The 24,921-nt window shown below is 43.3% G+C and overlaps 1 protein-coding gene across 2 annotated transcripts; it reads left to right on the forward strand.

The window, feature by feature from the left end:
• The first annotated feature begins 585 nt into the window (after positions 1–585).
• On the forward strand, positions 586–24,885 carry rhbdd1 (rhomboid domain containing 1). Of its 2 annotated transcripts, NM_001140309.1 has the most exon segments (8): positions 762–931; positions 3,736–3,786; positions 3,789–4,198; positions 4,462–4,594; positions 8,921–9,009; positions 17,434–17,487; positions 22,566–22,685; positions 23,951–24,885. In NM_001140309.1, coding segments are annotated over 7 exon segments (939 nt in total). In that variant the 5' UTR covers positions 762–931; positions 3,736–3,763; the 3' UTR covers positions 24,061–24,885.
• Positions 24,886–24,921: the final 36 nt, after the last annotated feature.

Here is a 24,921-nt window from a genome sequence, read left to right on the forward strand (position 1 = left end):
ATTAACAAAATTGACCAACAACATCTACAGAAGAGTGGATAACAGCGACTATAGCCATCTACCTGGTCCCGTGTGGCTCAGTTGGTAAAGCATGGTGTTTGCAATGCCAGGGTTGTGGGTTTGATTCCTACAGGGAACCAGTACAGAGAAAAAAATGTATGATATGTATGAAATGTATGCATTCACTACTGTAAGTCGTGCTGGATAAGAGCGTCTGCTAAATGACTAAAATGTAAATGTACCTACACCATGAGGGGAGGAGGAGGCTTTATGTTGGTAGCAAGTAAACAAATGTCCTCTTAATTTGAATTCTAAGCAGGCAGTTCACATGGATGTCTAAAATATATTTAATCAATTTTAGAATAAGACTATAACGTATCAAAATGTGGAAAAAGTCAAGGGGTCTGAATACTTTGAACAACGAACACATAAGATGATACAAAAAGCAATGCAAACACAACTTACTAATATATTTTTTAGACATTTTCTAAAGTGTATTATTATTATTATTTAACCTTTTATTTTGACAGGGAAGTGAAACACAGAGATGGAAAAAAGTGAGTGCGTATGTGGCGAGCTGATACAATGTTGTCAGATGCTGCTGTTGTGGTGCGATATGGTAATGTGACTGAACTTTCACACAGATAAGGGGTGTATATTCACTGGAAACCAAACAGAAGCAAACATGGGAGGGACTAACATGAACTTGTCCAATAAGAAACGCTCGTTTTCGTTGCAAAACGTTTTATTATGGTTATGATCACATGCTCTCTTCATCTGACATTTCATGAAAGGTTTACCGTGTATGATTAAGTGTAAGTAAACCCCAGTATCCCTTAATGGTCTTTTAATAAGTGTTTTGTCGGCCAGAAGATAAAGAGACCGACAATACCAGCGATATATTCAAATACTGTCTGCGCCTTACCAGGAAGTAAGTTACAATTTTGGGGCAAAATCAACCAGCTATAAACCAAAACGTTATGTCTGTCATTTGAGATTGAATGTCAAGGTCTGTTTTTTTTGTTTGCTCCGGTATGAAAGCTAGCTAACTATATTCTTTACATTTTGACTTTTGTTTTATGCTTATTGCTCTGCTTTCTGACAGTCTTAAGGAGGAATGTAGGCCTAATCTTAGCCTAGGAATCCGGTAGTGCATGGGCGCTAGATCTGCACTATCGTCTAAACTGGATGTGCATTCCAGGTAATAAATACACTCATGTCCCCAGTGGACCGGCTCCTACATAAAGCATCCTCCATTCAGGCTGCAAAGGCATCGTTTTCCTCCTTATAGATGCACGTTGCAGAAATCGCGCAGCCATATCCTGGTTGCTAAAATTCAAATAGTTGACACTATATTTGCTTGTTTTGTCACATACTGAAATTTGTCAGAATCATTGCACTGTGTAAAAGTGAAATATATTTTCCATAACCAAAAGTATTGAATTTGAAGCTAGCGCACATACGGTTGTAGTAAAATGTATGCACTCACTACTGTAAGTCGCTCTGGATAAGAGCTTCTGCTAAATGTAAAATACAACAGATCTATCGTTTCTTAGACTTGGTTTAAATAATATTGACAGATCTATAACATGTGAATTTTGTCAGGTCAAACAAAAAGTGACATATTGTAGCAGATTTTGTGTATAATCAGAAAGTAACTATCATTCCTAGGCATTAGCCACTCTAGCATCATGGTGAAAATTGTGTTTTACAAAGAATGTATGCATATTTCCCTTATTTTTTTTATTTGTCTTCTCGCCATTAAAGTTAAGGAGGAAAATGCTGCTTTAGCTGAGGAGTATTTTTTCTCTCAATCTGATTGGATGGGCCTGGCAGTATTTAGTTTGCATATAACCTGCCCATTCCACTCCCTCATATCCTAATTTGTATCACCCATAAGTGAAAAGCCTACATGCCAAATATAGACTATATCATGTGTTCCTGAAGGAGACAGAAAGAGCAGAAGTGCTGAGCTATCTGTTCAGACTGCTGATCAATTTACCTACCTACCTACCTACCTACCTACCTACCTACCTACCTACCTACCTACCTACCTACCTACCTACCTACCTACCAACTCACTCACCACTCACTCACTACTTCCTTCCTTCACTACTTATCTATTTACAGGTTATGGAAAATGTGCTCTATGAGTATTTTGTTGAGTAGGTTTTCTCAAGGAGAAATCCCCCATTGCTATATCAAAGATAATCAAACAAAAGCACTATTGTAAGTACTACAGTAATGTATACAAAAATACTATAGTGTATACTAGTCTGCAAAAACACTGCAGTAATACAACTGTATACTACAGATTGCAGGGAACTACAGTAATTACTAGTATATAATTAAAAAAATTACTACAATATTTATACTATAGTAAACTATAAATACCACAGTATGCTACAGTCATGTCCGCAATACTACAGTATTCACTGTAGTGTTTTTGAAGACTTTGGTCCTGTTAATACTAAAGTAAAGTCCCCCCAAAAAACTACAGTAAATATTATAGTATTTATTCCATAGACACAAAACAGACGCGTGCGCAACTATGGGGCAAAACAGACTGGGTTGGCTGACATGTAAACTATATTTCGTCTCCAATGTTTATTGAAAACATAAATACATTTGCACTATGAACACTTGTTTTTTCTCAAATACATCGTTGCATTTGTTGGTTAGCTAGCAAATTTTTGCCATATTAGAATACACGTGACATCAGTCAAAACACATCAAAACAAGACATGGTACACTACTAAAAGTATGTGGACACCTGCTTGTCAAACATTCCAAAATCATGGGCTTTAATATGGAGTTGGTCCCCCCCCCCCCCCTTTGCTGCTATAACAGCTTCCACTCTTCTGTGAAGGCTTTCCACTAGATGTTGGAACATTGCTGCGGGGACTTGCTTCCATTCAGTCACAAGCGCATTAGTGAGGTCGGGCACTGATGTTTGGCGATTCATCCCAAAGGTGTTTGATGGGGTTGAGGTCAGGGCTCTGTATAGGTCAGTCAAGTTCTTCCACACCGATCACGACAAACCATTTCTGTACAGACCTTGCTTTGTGCACGGGGGGCATTGTCATGCTGAAACAGGAAAGGGCCTTCCCCAAACTGTTGCCACAAAGCTGGAAGCACAGAATCGTCTAGAATGTCATTGTATACTGTAGCGTTAATATTTCCCTTCACTGGAACGAAGGGGCCTTGCCCAAACCATGAAAAACAGCCGTAGACCATTATTCCTCCTCCACCAAACTTGACAGTTGCCACTGCATTCAGGCAGGTAGCATTCTCCTGGCATCCGCCAAACCCAGATTTGTCCGTCGGACTGCCAGACGGTGAACCGTAATTCATCACTCTAGAGAACGCGTTTCCACTGCTCCAGAGTCCAATTGTGGTGAGCTTAACACCACTCCAGCCGACGCCTAGCATTGCGCATGGTGATCTTAGGCTTGTGTGCGGCTGCTTGGCCACGGAAACCCATTTCATGAAATTCCCGACGAACTGTTCTTGTGCTTTTGCCTACAGAGGCAGTAAGGAACTCGGTAGTGAGTGTTGCAATCGAGGACAGACGATTTTCACGTGCTTCAGCGCTCGGCGGTTCTGTTCTGTGAGCTTGTGTGATGTTTAAAAATCCCCATAAGAATGCAAAAAATGACAAATCTCTGTTTCACAATGGACAAAGAAAGTTGTATGGTTTTGTATTTAATTGTACATGTGTGTGTGTCACTCCAGGCTGAGCTACCGCAGCTGAGTGAGGAGGATGCGTTACCGACAGAGGGGGGGGGTCAGCTGGGCCTAATCCTCCTGGCCTCCCAGGTCTTCCAGGTGGGGGTGGAGAACATTCCCCCTGTGACGCTGGCTGTATTGGGCCTTAACGTCTACCTCTTTCTGGTGCCCAACTTACCTCTCCTCCAGGCCTGCATCAGCGTCCAGCAGGCCTACTGGCGTGGTGACTGGCGCCGCCTCGTGCTGTCGCCGCTGCACCACCTAGACGACTGGCACCTGTACTTCAACATGGCATCCTTCCTGTGGAAGGGCGTCAAGTTGGAGCCCCGGCTTGGCAGCAGCTTCTACGCCTGGCTTCTGGCTGTTTTCTCCCTGCTGACGGGCGTGATTTATCTGCTGCTGGAGATGGTGCTCTCGGAGATCACCCAGGACCCCTCTTACAGCATGCAGTGTGCAGTCGGCTTCTCAGGTACTAGCTAGCTATAGTGTCAGTGTGTTTGCTGTTATGCTGCTGAGGAAGATTTCTATCCATCCTCACAATAGTTTGGGTCATGGGAGTTTTTTGACCAGGAAAACCCCCAGGCCTAAACTTGAATGAGCCTCTGTTGGTCAATAAAAAGGTCCACTCTGTTTTTCAACTCTGTAAATTTTCTTCCTGAATTGAGAACTGAATTGACCTCAATCGTGCTGTGAGTGGCATGGTGAGACTGAACTGTCTGTCCTGTGTTGTAGGAGTGCTTTTCGCTCTGAAAGTGCTGAGTAACCACTACCACCCGGGAGGTGTCTCCTACGTGATGGGCGTCCCAGTGGCCAATCGCTATGCCAGCTGGGTTGAGCTGGTGCTGATTCATCTAACGTCACCGGGGTGAGTTCTTCTTTGTTGCAGGAGTAGTCAGATGCACAGTAAACACATGGTCTATGCCTACATACTTTTCCCCCAGCCCAGCTCTCACAAGTTTCCAATAAGAAATGCACATTTTAGTTAGATATTTTTTTACTGTTGTGTGCCCGAATGAACATGACCCAAGGTTCATTGTAAGTTCACTAGACAGTCTCTTATCATCCGCAATGTGACAAATAGTTCTAAATGAAAGCTTACAGACATAACTAGGTTTGATAATAAGGGAGAGTGGGGTAAGTTGAGCCTCCCTTGTTTCTAGGAAACCATACACAAAATGTGTAGTTTGACCAAATATTTACGAAGAAGTCATCGTTTCATGGAGTCTGTGAAGGAAGAAACCACATGGAGACAGTTATAAGCAAGTTAGGTCCAATTAATGTATTGTGTTAGAGGTTTCATGATTCTTGTATCTAACCCAAAGTACATAATTTAAAGATTGTTCTATACATCAGTTGGGGTCTCAAAAATTCAATATGAGGTCTTATACCTAGCATGAAATTGCATCCTTGTAGCTGTTATTTTATTTTATTTATTTATTTCACCATTATTTAACCAGGTAGGCAAGTTGAGAACAAGTTCTCATTTACAATTGCAACCTGGCCAAGATAAAGCGAAGCAGTTCGACACATACAACAACACAGAGTTACACATGGAGTAAAACAAACATACAGTCAATAATACAGTACAAAAATAAGTCTATATACAATGTGAGCAAATGAGGTGAGAAAAGGGAGGTAAAGGCAAAAAAAGGCCATGGTGGCAAAGTAAATACAATATAGCAAGTAAAACACTGGAATGGTAGATTTGTAGTGGAAGAAAGTGCAAAGTAGAAATAGAAATAATGGGGTGCAAAGGAGCAAAATAAATAAATACAGTAGGGGAAGAGGTAGTTGTTTAGGCTAAATTATAGATGGGCTATTCACAGGTGCAGTGATCTGTGAGCTGCTCTGACAGCTGTTAGCTAATATAGTCAAAATGTTTGCCATGGGGCAAGTTGTGCCAATGGCAAGTTTAGCAAATTCATGTTTTTTCTTACCGGTTGTAATGCAAGGCATTATCGCTGAAAATTGAGATGACAACAATCCCTGTTAAGCCTTTGAACCTCTTACATCTAGACGTTCCGCTAGCGGAACACCTGCTCCAATATCCAATGATGGGCGTGGAGCGAAATACAAATTCCTCTAAAATCCGAAAACTTCCATTTTTCAAACATATGACTATTTTACAGCATTTTAAAGACAAGACTCTCGTTAATCTAACCACACTGTCCGATTTCAAAAAGGCTTTACAACGAAAGCAAAACATTAGATTATGTCAGCAGAGTACCCAGCCAGAAATAATCAGACACCCATTTTTCAAGCTAGCATATAATGTCACAAAAAACAAAACCACAGCTAAATGCAGCACTAACCTTTGATGATCTTCATCAGATGACAACCCTAGGACATTATGTTATACAATGCATGCATGTTTTGTTCAATCAGGTTCATATTTATATCAAAAAACAGCTTTTTTACATTAGCATGTGACGTTCAGAACTAGCATACAAACATCCGGTGAATTTACTAAATTACTCACGATAAACGTTCACAAAAAACATAAATTATTTTAAGAATTATAGATACAGAACTCCTCTATGCACTCGATATGTCCGATTTTAAAATAGCTTTTCGGTGAAAGCACATTTTGCAATATTCTCAGTAGATAGCCCAGCCATCACGGCTAGCCATTTAGACACCGACCAAGTTTAGCCCTGATCAAACTCAGATTTACTATTACAAAAGTTTCATTACCTTTGTTGTCTTCATCAGAATGCACTCCCAGGACTGCTACTTCAATAACAAATGTTGGTTTGGTCCAAAATAATCCATCGTTATATCCAAATTGCGGCGTTTTGTTCGTGCGTTCCAAGACACTATCCGAAATGGTAAATCAGGGTCGCGAGCATGGCGCAATTCGTGACAAAAGATTTCTAAATATTCCATTACCGTACTTCGAAGCATGTCAACCGCTGTTTAAAATCCATTTTTATGCCATTTTTCTCGTAAAAAAGCGATAATATTCAGACCGGGAATCTCCGTTTAGCTAAACAGAGGAAAGAAAACAAAGCTTTCGGTCGACGCGGGCACGAGCCTGAGTCTCACAGTACTGTAACCAGCCACTATCCGAACGCGCTACTTTGTTTCAGCCAGAGCCTGCAAAGCCACGATTCAGCATTTTGCCGCCTTCTGAGAGTCCATGTGAGCCGTAGAAAGTGTCACGTAAGAGCAGAGATCCCCTGTAATAGATAGAGATAATCAACAAGGCCAAGAAATGGTCAGACAGGGTACTTCCTGTACAGAATCTTCTCAGGTTTTGGCCTGCCAAATGAGTTCTGTTATACTCACAGACACCATTCAAACAGTTTTAGAAACTTTGGAGTGTTTTCTATCCAAAGCTAGTAATTATATGCATATTCTAGTTTCTGGGCAGGAGTACTAATCAGATTAAATCGGGTGCGTTTTTTATCCGTCCGTGAAAATACTGCCCCCTAGCCATAACAGGTTAAAAGATGCTTAAAATTATTAAAATACCAAAAAGTGATTGTGTTGAATTGTGTTTGAGAAATAAAGATAGACATGGTTTTTAAAAGGTAGTGGCAATATTTCATTCAGTGCAGAAATGTGTAGGCGACATAATTTACCTTGTCCCGCGGCTCAACTTACTCCGTACCCGGTAAATTGTGCCAAGAGAACACTTTTTTTTAGACAAGTTATGTAATGTTTACATTAATTCAGATTATTTCTAGGGAATCCACATGTCATGCCCAATCCACATTGGCCATGATTACAGACACCTGTGTGTCTTTTGACACTATATAAACGAGTCATCTCGCAGTGTTTGTGATCATACCCTGATGAAGACAGCTTGGCTGTCGAAACGTTGGATATAAAATCTTTGCATCTGAGCTCCTAGAGAGTGCGGCTCTCCCTTATTTTCAAGTTTTCTACTCCGCTAGCCAGCACCTCGCCTTAATAGGTGTGCGTTTCTTTTTCTTCTAGAACGCCTAATCCACATGTCACGTCCTGACCATAGAGAGCCTTTTTATTCTCTATTTTGGTTAGGTCGGGGTGTGACTAGGGTGGGTAATCTAGGTTGTTTATTTCTATGTTGGCCTGGTATGGTTCCCAATCAGAGGCAGCTGTTTTTCGTTGTCTCTGATTGGGGATCATATTTAGGCAGCCATTTCCCCACTGTGTTTTGGTGGGATCTTGTTTATGTGTAGTTACCTGTGAGCACTTCATTTGCTTCACGTTTCATTTGTTCTTTATTGTTTTTGTGCGTTTCATTCAATAAACATGTGGAACCCATATCACACTGGGCTTTGGTCCGAATGTTATTACGACGATCGTGACACCACAACATCTTGAAATACAGTGCATTTGGAAAATATTCAGACCCCTTGACTTTTACCACATTTTGTTACGTTACAGCCTGATTCTAAAATTGATAAAATCGTTTTTTCCACCTTCATCAATCTACACACTATACCCCATAATGACAAAGCAAAAACATATTTTTAGACATTTTTGGAAATAAAAACAAAAAAAACGAACAGAAATATTACATTAGATAAGTATTCAGACACTTTACTCAGTACTTTGTTGAAGCACCTTTGGTAGTGATTACAGCCTTGAGTCTTTTTGGGTATTACGCTACAAGCTTGGCACACTTGTATTTGGGGAGTTTCTCCCTTGTATTTGGGAGTTTCTCCCATTCTTCTCTGCAGATCCTCTCAAACTCTGTCAGATTGGATGGGGAGCGTCGCTGCGCAGCTATTTTCAGGTCTCTCCAGAGATGTTCGATCGGGTTCAAGTCCGGGCTCTGGCTGAGCCACTCAAGGATATTCAGAGACTTGTCCCAAAGCCACACCTGCGTTGTCTTGGCTGTGTGCTTAGGATCGTTGTCCTGTTGGAAGGTGAACCTTGCCCCAGTCTGAGGTCCAGAGCGCTCTTCATCAAGGTTCTGTCTGTACTTTGCTCCGTTCATCTTTCCCTTGATCCTGACTAGTCTCCCAGTCCCTCCCGCTGAAAAACATCCCCAAGGCATGATGCTGCCACCACCATGCTTCACCATAGGGATGGTGCCAGGTTTCCTCCAGACGTCTTGCTTGACATTCAGGCCAAAGAGTTCAATCTTGGTTTCATCAGACCAGAGAATCTTGTTTCTCATGGTCTGAGAGTCATTTAATTATGGAGTCGTGTGTGTGTTGTAGCCAGGTGGTAACTCATAACACGTTCTTCTGTGCAGGACCTCTTTTGTGGGACACCTGGCAGGCATCCTGGTGGGGCTTCTCTACACCGCTGGTCCTCTGAAGATCATCATGAGAACAATTGCAGGTTTGTGTGTGTGTCTGTGGGCAATGTTTTCCTCTCACTAAAACATGCGCAACAAGCTAAAAAACCTGTGCAATGACGAGTTTGGTATTTTTGTCTCACCTGCATTTGTGTGTGCACGGATCCTGTACAACTTTGGACCTCTGTAGGTGGAGCACAAAATGTGATTTCCACAAAGTATATATTACTTTTTATGACTTTATCAAGAGGCTAAGAGACAAGATTAAAATGGGGACAAATGTGACCGACCGGCTCATTTCGGTCTTATGTAGCAAAATTTGAAATGGTGTTTTTTACAATGAATAAAAAAGTAGAGAGAGCTAGAAAATGGTATATCATACACTACATTTGAGGAACAGAGGGAAAGTAATTCTGCTTGGAAAGTTGATAAATGTACCGTAGAAGAGCGTTCACACCCTCTTAAGCCTTAGCCCCACCCATCTCTTTACAGATTCACATGTGAGGCCATGTGCTAAAGTCTAAAGGCTTGTTTATACTACATCTATCAACATGTCTGTAAGGTTGTCATTCATTATTACTGGAAAATAAACTCACAACAAGATCATTATTGGGCTCCTGAGTAGCGCAGCGGTCTAAGGCACTGCATCTCAGTGCAAGAGGCGTCACTACAGTCCCTGGTTCGAATCCAGGCTGTATCACATCCGGCCGTGATTGGGAGTCCCATAGGGCGGCGCACAATTGGCCCAGTGTCATCCGGGTTTGGTCGTCATTGTAAATAAGAATTTGTTCTTAACTGACTTGCCTAGTTAAATAAAAATATTTACAAGTTAATGGTGAGCTAATTACAGAAAATAGATTACGGTTGTGAGTGACAAATTAATAGCAGGATATTCTATCGGATAATTTTGGAACTTGGACACTATCTAGTCCCAACTCATAACGTTACTACCCTGCATGAATCTACAGTTCGCTAAACGCTAACCAACTAGCTAGGTTAAATAACTAGCAATGAAAATGGCTCTGAGATACGAATACTACAACATGTAACGTTAGCTAGTGAGCCAGCCAGCCAGCTAGGTAACAGTATGCTTTAACTTGCAATTAAAATAACTTTCTGACAAACATTGAAACATATATCTGAAAATGCAGCTAACTAGACTCTTACCCGTATACATGGATGAACACTTCTCCCTCTCTGTCACGGATGCCATGGTTGCCCTTAGTTTGAAGATGTAATCTGGAGACAGGTGTTTTATACAACATCCTTCTGTGTTCTCTTTTCGACTCCCACCGCATTTGCAATCCTACTCTGCTTCCACCGGGCATTCCACTGATTTCAAAACTCTATCCTCCAGAAAGTGGAGAGCTGTCTTTCAAAAAAAATCTGTGTTAGAAAGAATTACCTACACATACTGAGCAGCTCATTACAGACAGAAGCGAGCTACATGGCAGACCAATCCGAACTCAGATCTCGGCATGTCCATCCCATCCATAATCTCAGCCAATCATGGCTACCGGGAAGGTTCCTATCTTTTTCCGTCGCTTAACCAACTAGGCTCGTAATTTAAAAACAATTCATATTTACAGATGGCATACACGTTTGTTATTAAGGCACATGTTCCAGAAGGCATTTCTGCCCCCAAAAATGTATAAAATGTTGATCAAATAAAAATGTAATGTTTACGGTCAAATGCCTCTCCTGTGAAGTAGTGACGTGCGACATATGCCTAGTTTCCTAAAACAACTCACAATTATCAGTGACAATCCATATGCCTATGAACGAGGATGTTGTTGTTGCTTAAAGGCCAACTTCTATATTTACCTAAAATAGCCTATATGTTGTAATGTATTCCTGTCTTTTTAGCTTTCGCAGGTAAGAATAAATATGAACGTCAATATACTTGAATTTGAACATCAGTTTGAAATAAACACCATTAACACATTTTAAGTAATTTTCAGACCTACATTAATCTATTGATTATTTATTCACATATTCCACCCATTTACCCAGTAGTTATTGCTGTTTAGGTATTTGATAGACATGGGAATGAAGGTGTGCTTATACCTGTTCATGTCAGACTGCTCAAGGAAGCAGGAGGTTTGAAGTCAGGCGCAGGAGACACAAGTCCGTGAACACGTTTCTTTTTAATAAATAATCCACGCTTGCCAAAAACAGGTAGGGCAGGGCAAGATAAAACAATAACCATAAACAGCCCGAACACAGCGTAGGGACGCAGCCCAAAACACACTGCCTTAAAACCTACAGGCAGAAGGGAAAAACACCTGTTCCCCAGACGTACAACCTGACGAAAATAATCACGCACAAACACAGACATACCTTGCTAGACTAAATAACCCCCCCTACTAATAACTAAACCAAAACAGGTGCGTGCCTACCTAGACCTAACCAACAGAGAGACACATGTAATCTGTAACACACCTCGTTTATTCTCCTCAGGACTTTAAATGGCCCCACAAACCGCGGACCCAGCTTCCGGCAGGGCAGGCGGAGGGGCAGGTTCCGGGTCGAGAGCCAGACTCTCTCCCCTGGGGTAAACACGGGGGCCTCACTGCGGCGCCAGTCAGCGCTCGCCTTTTGTCGTTCCCTGGCTCGTTCCAGGGATTCCTAAACAGCGTCCCAGGTCTCCCTAGAGCGCTGAACCCATTCCTCTACCGCAGGGGCTTCCGTCTGGCTCTGATGTCTTGGCCCCAGGACCGGCTGATAACCCAACACACATTGGAACGGCAACATGTTGGTAGAGGAGTGGCGCAAAGAGTTCTGAGCCATTTCAGCCCATGGGACGAACCTTGCCCACTCCCCTGGCCGGTCCTGGCATTAGGACCGCAGGAACCTGCCCACTTCCTGATTTACCCTTTCTACCTGCCCATTACTTTCGGGGTGAAACCCTGAGGTCAAACTGACCGAAACCCCCAGTCGCTCCATAAATGCCCGCCACACTCGGGACGTGAACTGGGGGCCTTGATCTGAGACGATATCCTCGGGCACCCCGTAGTGCCGGAAGACGTGGGTGAATAAGGCTTCCGCGGTCTGCAGGGCCGTAGGAAGACCGGGTAAAGGAAGCAGACAGCAGGACTTAGAGAACCGGTCCACAATGACCAGGATCGTGGTGTTGCCCTGAGACGGCGGGAGATCGGTCAGGAAATCCACCGCCAGGTGGGACCATGGTCGCTGTGGAACCGGGAGGGGCTGTAGTTTCCCTCTAGGCAGGTGCCTAGGAGCCTTACTCTGGGCGCACATTGAACAGGAGGAGACATAGCGCCTCACGTCCTTCACCAAGGTGGGCCACCAGTATCTACCACTAAGACCACACACTGTCTGCTCAACCCCTGGGTGACCCGAGGAGGGAAGCGTGTGCGCCCACCGAATCAGATGATCGCGAACACCGAGCGGAACGTACTTACGACCCACTGGACACTGAGGAGGAGTAGGCTCCGTCCGTAACGCCCGCTTGATGTCCGCATCCACCTCCCAGACCACCGGTGCCACCAGGCAGGAGGCTGGAAGTATGGGAGTGGGATCGGTGGACCGTTCCTCGGCGTCATGGAGACGAGACAGTGCGTCGGCCTTAGTGTTCCGGGAACCTGGGATATACGAGATGTTAAACTGAAATCGAGTAAAGAACATCGCCCACCTGGCTTGACGCGGGTTCAGTCTCCTCGCCGCCCGGATGTACTCCAGATTGCGGTGGTCAGTCCAGATGAGAAAAGGGTGACGCGCCCCCTCAAGCCAATGTCTCCACACCTTCAGGGCTCTGACCACAGCCAACAACTCCCTGTCCCCCACATCATAGTTACGCTCCGCCGGACTCAACTTCACTGGAGCGTCTGTGAACAAAACCTTCAGACGACTAAAGGCCCTGTCCTCCTCCGCTGACCACCGCAACCGCACCGGGCCCCCCTTCATCAGTGAGGTAATGGGAGCCGCCACCTGCCCAAAGCCCCGGATAAACCTCCGGTAGTAATTGGCAAATCCCAAAAACCGCTGCACCTCCTTCACCGTGGTGGGAGTTGGCCAATTACGCACGGCTGATATGCGGTCACATTCCATCACTACCCCTGATGTGGAAATGCGATACCCCAAGAAAGAGACGGCTGGTTTGGAAAACTCACATTTCTCAGCCTTGACGTATAGGTCATGCTCCACCAGTCGCCCAAGCATACGCACCAGAGACATGCTCGGCGCGTGTAGCGGAGTAGACCAGAATGTCATCGATGTACACCACTACACCCTGACCGAGCAGGTCCCGGAGAATCTCGTCCACAAAGGATTGGAAGACTGCGGGAGCATTCTTTAACCCATACGGCATGACGAGGTACTCATAATGGCCAGATGTGGTACTAAATGCAGTTTTCCACTCGTCCCCTCCTCGGATACGCACCAAATTATATGCACTCCTGAGATCCAATTTCGTGAAGAAGCGCGCCCCGTGAAATGACTCTATCGCCGATGCGATGAGAGGTAGTGGGTAACTGAAACCCACTGTGATGGCATTTAGACCTCTATAGTCAATGCACGGGCGCAGACCTCCCTCCTTCTTCTTCACAAAAAAGAAGCTCGAGGAGACGGGTGAGTTAGATGGCCGAATTTATCCCTGCCTCAGAGACTCAGTGACGTATGTTTCCATAGCCGCTGTTTCTTCCTGAGACAAGGGATAAACGTGACTACGAGGAAGTGCAGCGCCCACCTGGAGGTTTATCGCACAGTCTCCTCGTCGATGAGGTGGTAATTGGGTCGCCTTCGTTTTACTGAAGGCGATAGCCCAATCGACATACTCTGATGGAATGTGCACGGTGGAGACTTGGTCTGGACTCTGCACAGTAGTCGCACCGATGGAAACTCCTATGCACCTGCCCGAGCACTCATTTGACCACCCCTTAAGAGCCCTCTGTCCCCACGAAATCTTAGGGTTGTGAGTGGCTAGCCAGGGAATTACCATGACCAGTGGCACAGTGACCTCCCTGACCAGCCCTGACCCTAGTGGTCGACTGTCTAGGGCGTGCACGGGGAAGGGTTGGTCCAACTGGACCAGGGGGATCCCTAACTTAGCCGCGACCCCACGGTCCATAAAACTCCCCGCCGCGCCTGAATCGACTAGCGCCTTAAGCCGGGAGTGAGGGGAGAAACAAGGAAAAGACACTGACACATACATGTGACGGACAGGGGGCTCTGGGTGAGGCTGGTGCTGACTCACCTGAGGTGTCAAAGGAGCGCTCTGCCTACCTTCTGGACTCCCGGGTGAGTCTCTCCAGCACCGGTCCACAGTGTGCCCTCTGCGATCACATGAGGTGCAGGAGCGAACTCCCCCTCCAGTCTTCCTGGCTGCTGCCCCCCCTATCTCCTCCCTCAAACTACATCGGTAGTGATCTATAAGGGCCCTCTCATTCCACCCTGCTCCCGCGGCCAGGGTCCGGAACTCAAGAGCAAAGTCCTGCGCGCTCCTCGTCTCCTGTCTCAGGTCGAAATGGCCGCTCACCCGCCACTCTCCCCTCCAGGGGGATGATCAAACACTGCCCGAAAACGGCGGGTGAACTCTGGGTAGTTGTCCCTGGCTGAGTCCGGACTGTCCCACACGGCGTTTGCCCATTCCAGGGCCCTACCCATGAGACAGGAGACGAGGACGCTGACGCTCTCCCCCCCCGAGGGAGAGGGACGAACGGTCGCCAGGTATAACTCCAACTGGAGTAAGAACCCCTTACACCCAGCGCCAACACCTGATCCATGGCGATACCCAGACGGTGGAGCAGGGTGGAGTGTTGGGCAACTCTTTCCACCATGGACGGGGTTGGCGCTGAAGCTCCTGCTGACTCCATCAGTTGGTGCGTGATTCTGTCAGACTGCTCAAGGAAGCAGGAGGGTTGAAGTCAGGCGCAGGAGACACAAGTCCGTGAACACTCGTTTCTTTTTAATAAATAATCCACGCTTGCCAAAAACAGGTAGGGCAGGGCAAGATAAAACAAATACCCATAAACAGCCCGAACACAGCGTAGGGACGCAGCCCAAAACACACTGCCTTAAAACCTACAGGCAGATCGGAAAAACACCTGTTCCTCAGACGTACAACCTGACGAAAATAATCACGCACAAACACAGACATACCTTGCTAGACTAAATACCCCCCCCTACTAATAACTAAACCAAAACAGGTGCGTGCCTACCTAGACCTAACCAACAGAAAGTGAAACAAAAAGGATCGATGGCAGCTAGTAGGCCGGCGACGACGACCGCCGAGCGCTGCCCGGTCGAGGAGTGTCGTGACAGTTCAGCTTACATGTAGGGGAACCCTATAGCATCTGCCTGAGGGGAGAAGCTGATACTCCGAGTGGAGTACATGGGAGTGGTCTGAAATAATTTTCTGGGCTTGCCTGATAAAGGCTTGTTCAAAAATGGGCTGCAGGGACAAATGCTGACTCACACCCATGACCTTCATGGCAGTTTGTGTCAAGCGGGCAATTTGAGATTTTAGTCAGACTGATTTCCAAATCAGACGATGATGCTATATTTTAGGATACTCTCTAAAGCATTGTAACAGTGTTGCTTCTATGCCTCTCCTTTCCCCAACCTGAGCTCCAACCAGGGACCCTTGGAACATCGACAACTGTCACCCACATAGCATTGTTACTCGTCACAGCTGCGGCCCTTGCGAAGCAAGTTTCAGAGCGGGTGACGTCAACGCTATCTAGCTAGCCATTTCACATCGGCTACAAAAGCATGGTTGAAAAAGTCGCCCTTAGTCTGTGTGTATGTTTTTTGTCTTTAGATTTTTTTTGCCTGTCCAAACCACAGTGGTTTTGTCCTTCTTTAACCTGTTAGGGCTAGGGGGCAGCATTGACACGGCTGGATAAAAAACATACCCGATTTAATCTGGTTACCACTCCTACTCAGTAACTAGAATATGCATATACTTATTACATATGGATAGAAAACACCCTAAATTTTCTAAAACTGTTTGAATGGTGTCTGTGAGTATAACAGAACTCAAATGGCAGGTCAAAACCTGAGAGATTCCTTTACAGGAAGTGGCCTGTCTGACCATTTCTGGAACTTCTTTGCCATCTCTATCATTTACTAAGGATCTCTGCTCTAACGTGACACTTCCCACGTCGTCCATAGGCTCTCAGAGCCCGGGAAAAAAGAGAATGTCGTCATTCCAGCCCCAGGCTGAAACACATTATCGCCTTTCTCAAGTGGCCCATCAAGAGACACTAGCTTATGCGCGTGACCCCGACTGCCCCCGCCTTTGGGATTTTTTTCCTCTGTTTGCCGAAAAGGAGATTCCCTGTCGGAATTTTATCGCTTTTCTACGAGAAAAATGACGTAAAAATTGATTTTAAACAGCGGTTGACATGCTTCGACGTACGGCAATTGAATACTTTGAATTTTATTGTCGGGAATTGCGCCAAGCGCCGACACTTCTTTACTATTTCGGATAGTGTCTGGAACGCATCGAACAAAACGCCGCTATTCGGATATAACGATGGATTATTTTGGACCAAACCAACATTTGTTATTGAAGTAGACGTCCTGGGTGTGCATTCTGACGAAGACAACAAAAGGTAATGACATTTTTATAATAGTAAATATGATTATGGTGAGTGCTAAACTTGCCGGGTGTCTAAATAGCGAGCCCGTGATGCCTGGGTTATGTACTTAGAATATTGCAAAATGTGCTTTCACCAAAAAGCTATTTTAAAATCGGACATATCGAGTGCATAGAGGAGGTCTGTATCTATAATTCTTAAAATAATTGTTATGCTTTTTGTGAACGTTTATCGTGAGTAATTTAGTAAAATGTTAGCGAATTCCCCGTAAGTTTGCGGGGGGTATGCTAGTTCTGAACGTCACATGCTAATGTAAAAAGCTGGTTTTTGATATAAATATGAACTTGATTGAACAAAACATGCATGTATTGTATAACATAATGTCCTAGGGTTGTCATCTGATGAAGATCATCAAAGGTGAGTGCTGCATTTAGCTGTCTTCTGGGTTTTGGTGACATTATATGCTGGCTTGAAAAATGGGTGTCTGATTATTTCTGGCTTGGTACTCTGCTGACATAATCTAATGTTTTGCTTTCGTTGTAAAGCCTTTTTGAAATCGGACAGTGTGGTTAGATTAACGAGAGTCTTATCTTTAAATGGCTGTAAAATAGTCATATGTTTGAGAAATTGAAGTAATATGATTTTGAAGATTTTGAAAATCGCGCCACAGGATGGCAGTGGCTGTTACGTAGGTGGGACGAATTCGTCCCGCCGGTCCCATAGAGGTTAAACAAGACGACGACGTGTATGTGGTGTTTGTTCCAAGCTGCACTGTTTTTCATAGAAATGTCAGGTTAAATGCATTTGGAAACAAAACAAATCATGTTATGTGTCCAACCACAGTATAATATTACAACATTACATGATTAGACAAAATAAATGATCAGGTGTCTCCTCTCCCAACAGGATTTGTGATGAATGGATACCATGCCAGACAAAATCCATATAATAACTCTTCAGGTATGTAGCTACGTGTACAGTTGAAGTCGGAAGTTTACATACACCTTAGCCAAATACATTTAAACTCAGTTTTTCACAGTTCCTGACATTTGCATAGCCTTCCACAAGCTTCCCACAATAAGTTGTGTGAATTTTGGCCCATTCCTCCTGACAGAGCTGGTGTAACTGAGCCAGGTTTGTAGGCCTCCTAGCTCGCACACACTTTTTCAGCTCTACCCACACATTTTCTATAGGATTGAGGTCAGGGCTTTGTGATGGCCACTCCAATACCTTGACTTTGTTGTCCTTAAGCCATTTTGCCACAACTTTGGAAATATGCTTGGGATCATTGTCCATTTGGAAGACCCATTTGCAACCAAGCTTTAACTTCCTGACTGATGTCTTGAGATGTTGCTTCAATATATCCACATAATTTTCCTTCCTCATGAAGCCATCTATTTTGTGAGGTACCAGTCCCTCCCTCCCGCAGCAAAGCAACCCCACAACATTGTCGTGTCTTTGGCTATGCCGGATTAAGTGATATGACATGCTAACTTATAAAAAAAACAAATTTTACTGATTGATCCATTTTAATGATAAATCAAACCTGTATAGGCTATTTGGGATTTAAACTTTAATTAACCTGAGAGGTTTATTCATCTAGGTTAATGTGGAAAACAGATTACAATGTCTCATTTAGAAAACTTATTTAAAAGATCCACTTGAGAATGTAAATCTGGCAATTTCACTTATTAGTTCAATTGAATAAGACATGGATATCACGAGTAACGACTTGAGTGTCACCTGACTAATTATTTTTGAAGGATAGTACTGGTGACTCTTCAGAGGTCCCTGCTGGCACACACTGAAATCAAACGGAAGTACCCAGGGCGGGACTTTCGTTCCGCAAGTCGGATGAATTACAATGTGGCACAAACAAAATGGCTGTTTTCCCTTTTGTTAGCTTAGCATCTCGAGCAAGCTAATGCTACTTGATGCCTGAAAAATGCTCAACATAGGATTCCCTTGGCAAGGGAAAGGTTTTACTTATAACGTATTATGTTCAAACCCTTTTCGGCGATATTTGACGATGTTTTAACCGGAACTCGCGGGAAACAACGAAATGCACCGTGGTCTACTCGCATCGAAACGCGAGAGAGACAGAGAGATACTTATTGCTGGTCAAGCTAATCTCTCCTAAATTTCAATCGGCTGGCTCTTTGTCCTCGCTCGAGAAATTAATAATGACCTAGCCAACACGCGTCTGAAACGCGCGAGGCACAAATAGCCCAGCGTTTGGCCAAACGCGCTATTTCTCAGATAGCTTTATCAGTCCTCATACAGAACTGTATAGCTTATGCTCCCCACTGACTACGTCAGAGCACAACACGGAGGCGATTCTCCAGAGCACACACGCACCAATAATTCCGGTCTACAATTCCCATAATGTAATCATAAACTTGGTATATTATGTAATCTGCTTTTCAATTTTATATATGCTGAATCAAAATGAAAGCTTCATCCTATTTTAGATTCCTCGCACGGGGCATCATATGTCGCTATCAAATTGACCCAACGTGCGTCTTAGTTTAAGAGTCCTCACAGGGTGCGCCAAATGTCGTGTCTTTGGCTATGCCGGATTAAGTGATATGACATGCTAACCTATAAAATTCTTTCTCTGTAATTAATATTACCTGATTAAGCTAATCATGTAAATGTAATTAACTAGAAAGTCGGGGCACCACGGAAGAACGTTTATAGAGCTGTTATCTTCCGAATAAACTCTTAAAATACTTAGTAATATTTTACATCGATAGCAGTCAATATTAACCCTTGTCTTATTTTCAGTCTCATAATGAAAGTTGTAAATTCTTGGTTATCTTCACGAACCCTGGCTAACAAGTTGAATCAGCAATACAAAATTGGGTTTAATTATTTATTTACTAAATACCTAAACTAATCACACAGAATTACAAATACACAGAATATAATGATGTCATACAGAATTCACCCCTGGTGAACGGAACCTGTATGAAAGCTGGTTACACAAAGGAAAGGGGGTTGGGCTTGAATGAAAGAGCGGGAAGATTTAGGAACACAGAAACAGCAGCTATGCTATCGTAAATACATTATCTTATGCATTCTAAATTACCGCCCATTTGGAAAAGGAAAATGCAATAAATATTTACTCTGAGCTGCGCTTCGGTAGATTAGTCGTAGATGCTGGCCGGGTTGGCCAACAGATCTTCCTGTTACTCGGAAGAATGTCTCTGGTGGTAAATTGGATACGTGGTGGTATCTTCGTCCGTCTGTTAGACTGGATCCGTCGTCCGTCCTTTCCTAGCCCACGTCGACAGCGGCCGCTGCTAACTCAACGGCTAGGAAGTAGCACTTCTGTAGTGAATAAGCTCAAAGTTCATACCAGTTCATACCATAGCTCACGCCGAGGTTGGCTTAGTTCTGTCCTTGACATGTGTGTCCTTCTAACGTAGAGGCTGCAGACCTCCCGTACTGGAACAACGTGGTTATCTTTTCGTCAAAGGCTTATATAGTGGAGAGGGGGGAAGGATGTGTTTCATCGTTTATAACCCCTCCTCTTCACAGGGGTGGGCCACTGATCAAGCAGGGCACTTTCCTTATGAAAACCCAAATCTCTCATTTGGAAGCTAAAATTACATTTAATCTCCTAACAAACAATTTCAATATCAAACATTTCAATTGCATAACAATTCCATGTGACTCTGATAACTAGAGGGTGGATACTTTCCCAGGTACAGTTTATGTCGTCCTGTCATCAATCATAATGTCTCAGATGACAAGCGAACTGACAAACATACTCATTACGTTATCAAGCATATTTCCAACTGGTATTATTACCAAAATATGGTTCATTTCCCCATTTGTTTGATGTTCCCAGACTTTCTATATTTAACAGGACAGCAGTCCTTCAGTAGGGTCAGTAAGAGAGGGGAAGGGAGAAAGGTATTTATGGGGGGGGTCATAAACCTTACCCACAGGCCAACGTCATGACAACATGATGCTGCCACCCCATGCTTCACAGTTGGGATGGTGTTCTTCGGCTGGCAAGCATCCCCCTTTTTCCTCCAAAGATAATGATGTTCATTATGGCCAAACAGTTCTATTTTTGTTTCATCAGACCAGAAGACATTTCTCCAAAAAGTACGATATTTGTCCCCATGTGAAGTTGCAAACCGTAGTCTGGCTTTTTAATGGCGGTTTTGGAGCAGTGGCTTCTTCCTTGCTGAGTGGCCTTTTAGGTTTTGTTGTTATAGGACTCGTTTTACTGTGGATATAGATACTTGTGTACCTGTTTCCTCCAGCATCTTCACAAGGTCCTTTGCTGTTGTTCTGGGATTGATTTGCACTTTTCGCACCAAAGTACGTTCATCTCTAGGAAACAGAACGCGTCTCCTTCCTGAGCTGTATGATGGCTGAGTGGTCCCATGGTGTTTATACTTGCGTACTATTGTTTGTACAGATGAACGTGGTACCTTCAGGCGTTTGTAAATTGCTCCCAAGGATGAACCAGACTTGTGGAGGTCTACAATTTGTTTTCTGAGGTCTTGGCTGATTTCTTTTAATTTTCCCATGATGTCAAGCAAAGAGGCACTGAGTTTGAAGGTAGGCCTTGAAATACATCCACAGGTATACCTCCAATTGACTCAAATGATGTCAATTAGCCTATCAGAAGCTTCTAAAGCCATGACATAATTTTTGGAATTTTCCAAGCTGTTTAAAGTCACAGTCAACTTAGTGTATTTAAACTTCTGACCCACTGGAATTGTGATACAGTGAAATATAAGTGAAATAATCTGTCTGTAAACAATTGTTGGAAAAATTACTTGTGTCATGCACAAAGTAGATGTTCTAACCGACTTGCCAAAACTATAGTTTGTTAACAAGAAATGTGTGGAGTGGTTGAAAAACGAGTTTTAATGACTCCAACCTAAGTGTATGTAAACTTCCGACTTCAACTGTATGTCTACTCATTTTGCACCTGGAGTTATTGACGTCTCGCTTCCACAATGGGTAAAGAGTCTGAATTATTTTTGTTTGTGTGTGCAATATACACTGAACAAAAATATAAATGCAACATGTATGTCCCATGTTTAATGAGCTGAAATTAAAGATACCAGAACATTTTCATAAGCACAAAAAGCGTATTTCTCTCAGATTTTGTGCACATATTTGTTTACATCCCTGTTAGTGAGCATTTCTCCTTTACCAAGATATGCCACACCTGTCAGGTGGATGGATTATAAAACCTCAGGATCATTACACAGGTGCACCTTGTGTTGGGGACAATAAAAGGCCAATCTAAAACTTGCAGTTTTGTCACACAAATCAAATCACATTTTTAGCAGATGTTATTGCGGGTGTAGTGAAATGCTTGTAAAAACGTATGACACACAACAAAAACAAAATACTGCAAAGTTGCTTAGGACCTAGAAGCAGAGCTGCCATGTCTTTTGGCGCCATCTTGCACATCAACACAATGCCACAGATGTCTCAGGTTTTGAGATGCGTGCAATTGGCATGCTGACTGCAGGAATGTCCACCAGAGCTGTTGCCAGAGTGAATGTTCATTTCTCTACCATAATGAACGTCGTTTTAGAGAATTTGGATGGACTTCCAACCGACCTCAACCGCAGACCACATGTATGGCATTGTGTGGGCGAGCGGATTGCTGATGTCAACAATGTGAACAGAGTGCCCCATGGTGGCGGTGGGGTGATGGTATGGGAAGACATAAGCTATGGACAACAAACACAATAGCATTTTATCGATGGCTATTTGAATGCACAAAAATACAGTGATGAGATCCTTTTTAACGGTATCTGTAACCAACTGTATTCCCAGTCATGTGAAATCCATCAATTATGGCCTAATGATTTTATTTCAATTGACTGATTTCCTCATATGAACTGTAACACAGTAAAATCTATGAAATTGTTGCATGTTGCGTTTATATTTTTGTTCAGTGTAGTACCAAGCACTCTGAAAATGGTCTCATACTTTCCAAGAGCCTGATATATTTGGTAATCCTATTGTGTGTGTGGTTGGGGGGGATTCTGTAGGATACAGTGGCAGTAGTGGAGGACCTCGTGTGCAGCCCCAGAATGGTCACCCTTACACTGGAGGTCTATCAGAGGATGAGCAGTACGAGGCAGCCATCAGAGCCAGTCTCAATGGCAGAGGTGAGACAACACAGGCCTGGGTTGTGTTCATTAAGCAGTAGGCAACAAACGGAAGAAGACGGGGACTACCTGGCCTTGTCGAATAAGAAACACACATTTTCATTCACTGTTGCAAACCATTAAAAAAATAAAATAATTCAGTTGCATACCTTAATCAAGATTCACGGAGGCCTTGAAAGTTTGAATAATAAAAACCCTTAACCTTTCGAGTCCCACTGTCACGCCCTTTTAAACATCGTGGTTTGAGCTACAGACTTCTGGGTTGGATTCCTCCATTGAATTCATCTATTTCTTTTGATACCATTAGTCTGTGTGATTCAATGGGGGCTGAGTTAGAGAGATGTTTGTGAGATAAGGGCGGATCCTGTAGGGGTCCGGGGGAGCGGTTCATCTCACAAACGCCTCTAGAGTCTGAATGGTTTCATTTTAGTCATTTAGCAGACACTCTTATCCAGAGTGACTTACAGTAGTGAATGCATACATTTCATTTCATGCATTTATTTTTATTTTTTGTACTGGCCCCCGTGGGAATCAAACCCACAACCCTGGCGTTGCACACACCATGCTGGCGTTGCAAACACCATGCTCTACCAACTGAGCCACAGGGAAGACCCGTTTATTATGCTCTATGACGCTCAGCCACACAAGTCGTTAAAAGGTAAGGGGTTCTTCTACATAGAAGACCATAGGAAATCCCGGGACATATTGTCTATAATACTGTAATAAGCTTACATAGTTGCTGTCACAAACTCCACACAGTTGTCACTGACTAGATGGATATTCATTTCCCATTGAGCAAACATTTTCTGTACTTACAGAATTCTTAAATACTTTTTTTTCTAAATCAGGTTTCTGCCTGGCAGAACTGATTTTTTGATTGACATTTGCAATATGTTATGTCAAGTGGGCTTGTGTTGTACTTGTAGCCCTGGTTGTCCTGAATATGTTTATACACTTCAATATGAGGCTAAATATGAGGGAAGAGCAAGCGGATTAATGAAAGTAGTTCATTTCAGCTTGTTTTGATGTGGGAAGCCTGGGTACAATGGAGTTAATTGTGCTGGAAAATAGAGTTAATTGGAAGTGCTTGAATATGTTTTTTGATTTAAGATTTTTGAAGTCCTCCATTTAATCTAAATGTTGGGTCAAATAACTCCTCTATATGAGTGCCCACAGTCCAATCCAAGTCTACAGCCTCAGTCACAACACCTGCATGTGTCAATCATTATAATTCAGAAAACAAATCTTGTTCTTATGTCCCTTAGGGGGCTCCACTCAGAGAAGACCAACCTCGTATAGTTTCAACATCCCAGGAGAACTGACAGCAGAGGAGATCAGGAGGCGGCGGCTCCAGAGGATTGACCACTTTGACTGACCAAGCTGGACTATTGGTTTATTGGAGAATAAAAATCTCTTTCCTCAAGGAATACTACACTGAAAAACTATAGTATTTTCTCAGTCCACTGTTAAAGGTAGAATCAGTGAAATTATGTTGCACAAGGCAGTACCTCAGATATTGCGATGAGCAAGATGCAAGACTTCGCTCTCACCCTGTCACACACAGTATCTGTGCACGGGTTCGCTTAACGCTCTTACAAAGTGGTAGCCAAGGGACCAGAACAGCAGGAGTTTAGCCTCGCGCTCCAACTCTCATAGCTGTTGGGGAGTGTATTTTCATTTGTCATTTTATAATAAAAAATATTTGAAAACGTATAAATATTATGCAGTGAAAACAGCCAAATGTATCCAAATCGCATTTTAGGAACCACACTGTCAGCCTGGTAGCACACAAATTATGCCGGATTTGACATGTTGACTTTGTAGTGTCAGATTCATTGAATGGGTGCCAATGACGGCGTTCTTGTGCTATCTATCCCCCACGGTTGATGTGCCATTGAGCTCTTACCGTATGTATTGGGCTACTATTTAATTATTTTCAAGTATCAATTAAGATTTTAAGTCCTATAGTATTTGAATGTAATAATAGGATTACCAAATATACTGTATCTGTCTCTTGGCAAATATGAAACAGCAATTTTATAGATCTGGGAACTAAGTCTTCTATTTTGATACATTTTGCTCTAGAGGGAATCTGAGAATGAACTTGTAATTTAACATGAGTGTAATATGATGTATTTCTTAAAATAATCTTGTTTGTTAAACAATATATTCAGTACATTAAAGACTACACTTGATCTAGTATGAAGCTTATAATACTCCAATAACCATTTACAAT

Source organism: Salmo salar, chromosome ssa20, assembly GCF_905237065.1.
Source record: "Salmo salar chromosome ssa20, Ssal_v3.1, whole genome shotgun sequence".
Taxonomy (NCBI): Eukaryota; Metazoa; Chordata; class Actinopteri; order Salmoniformes; family Salmonidae; genus Salmo; species Salmo salar.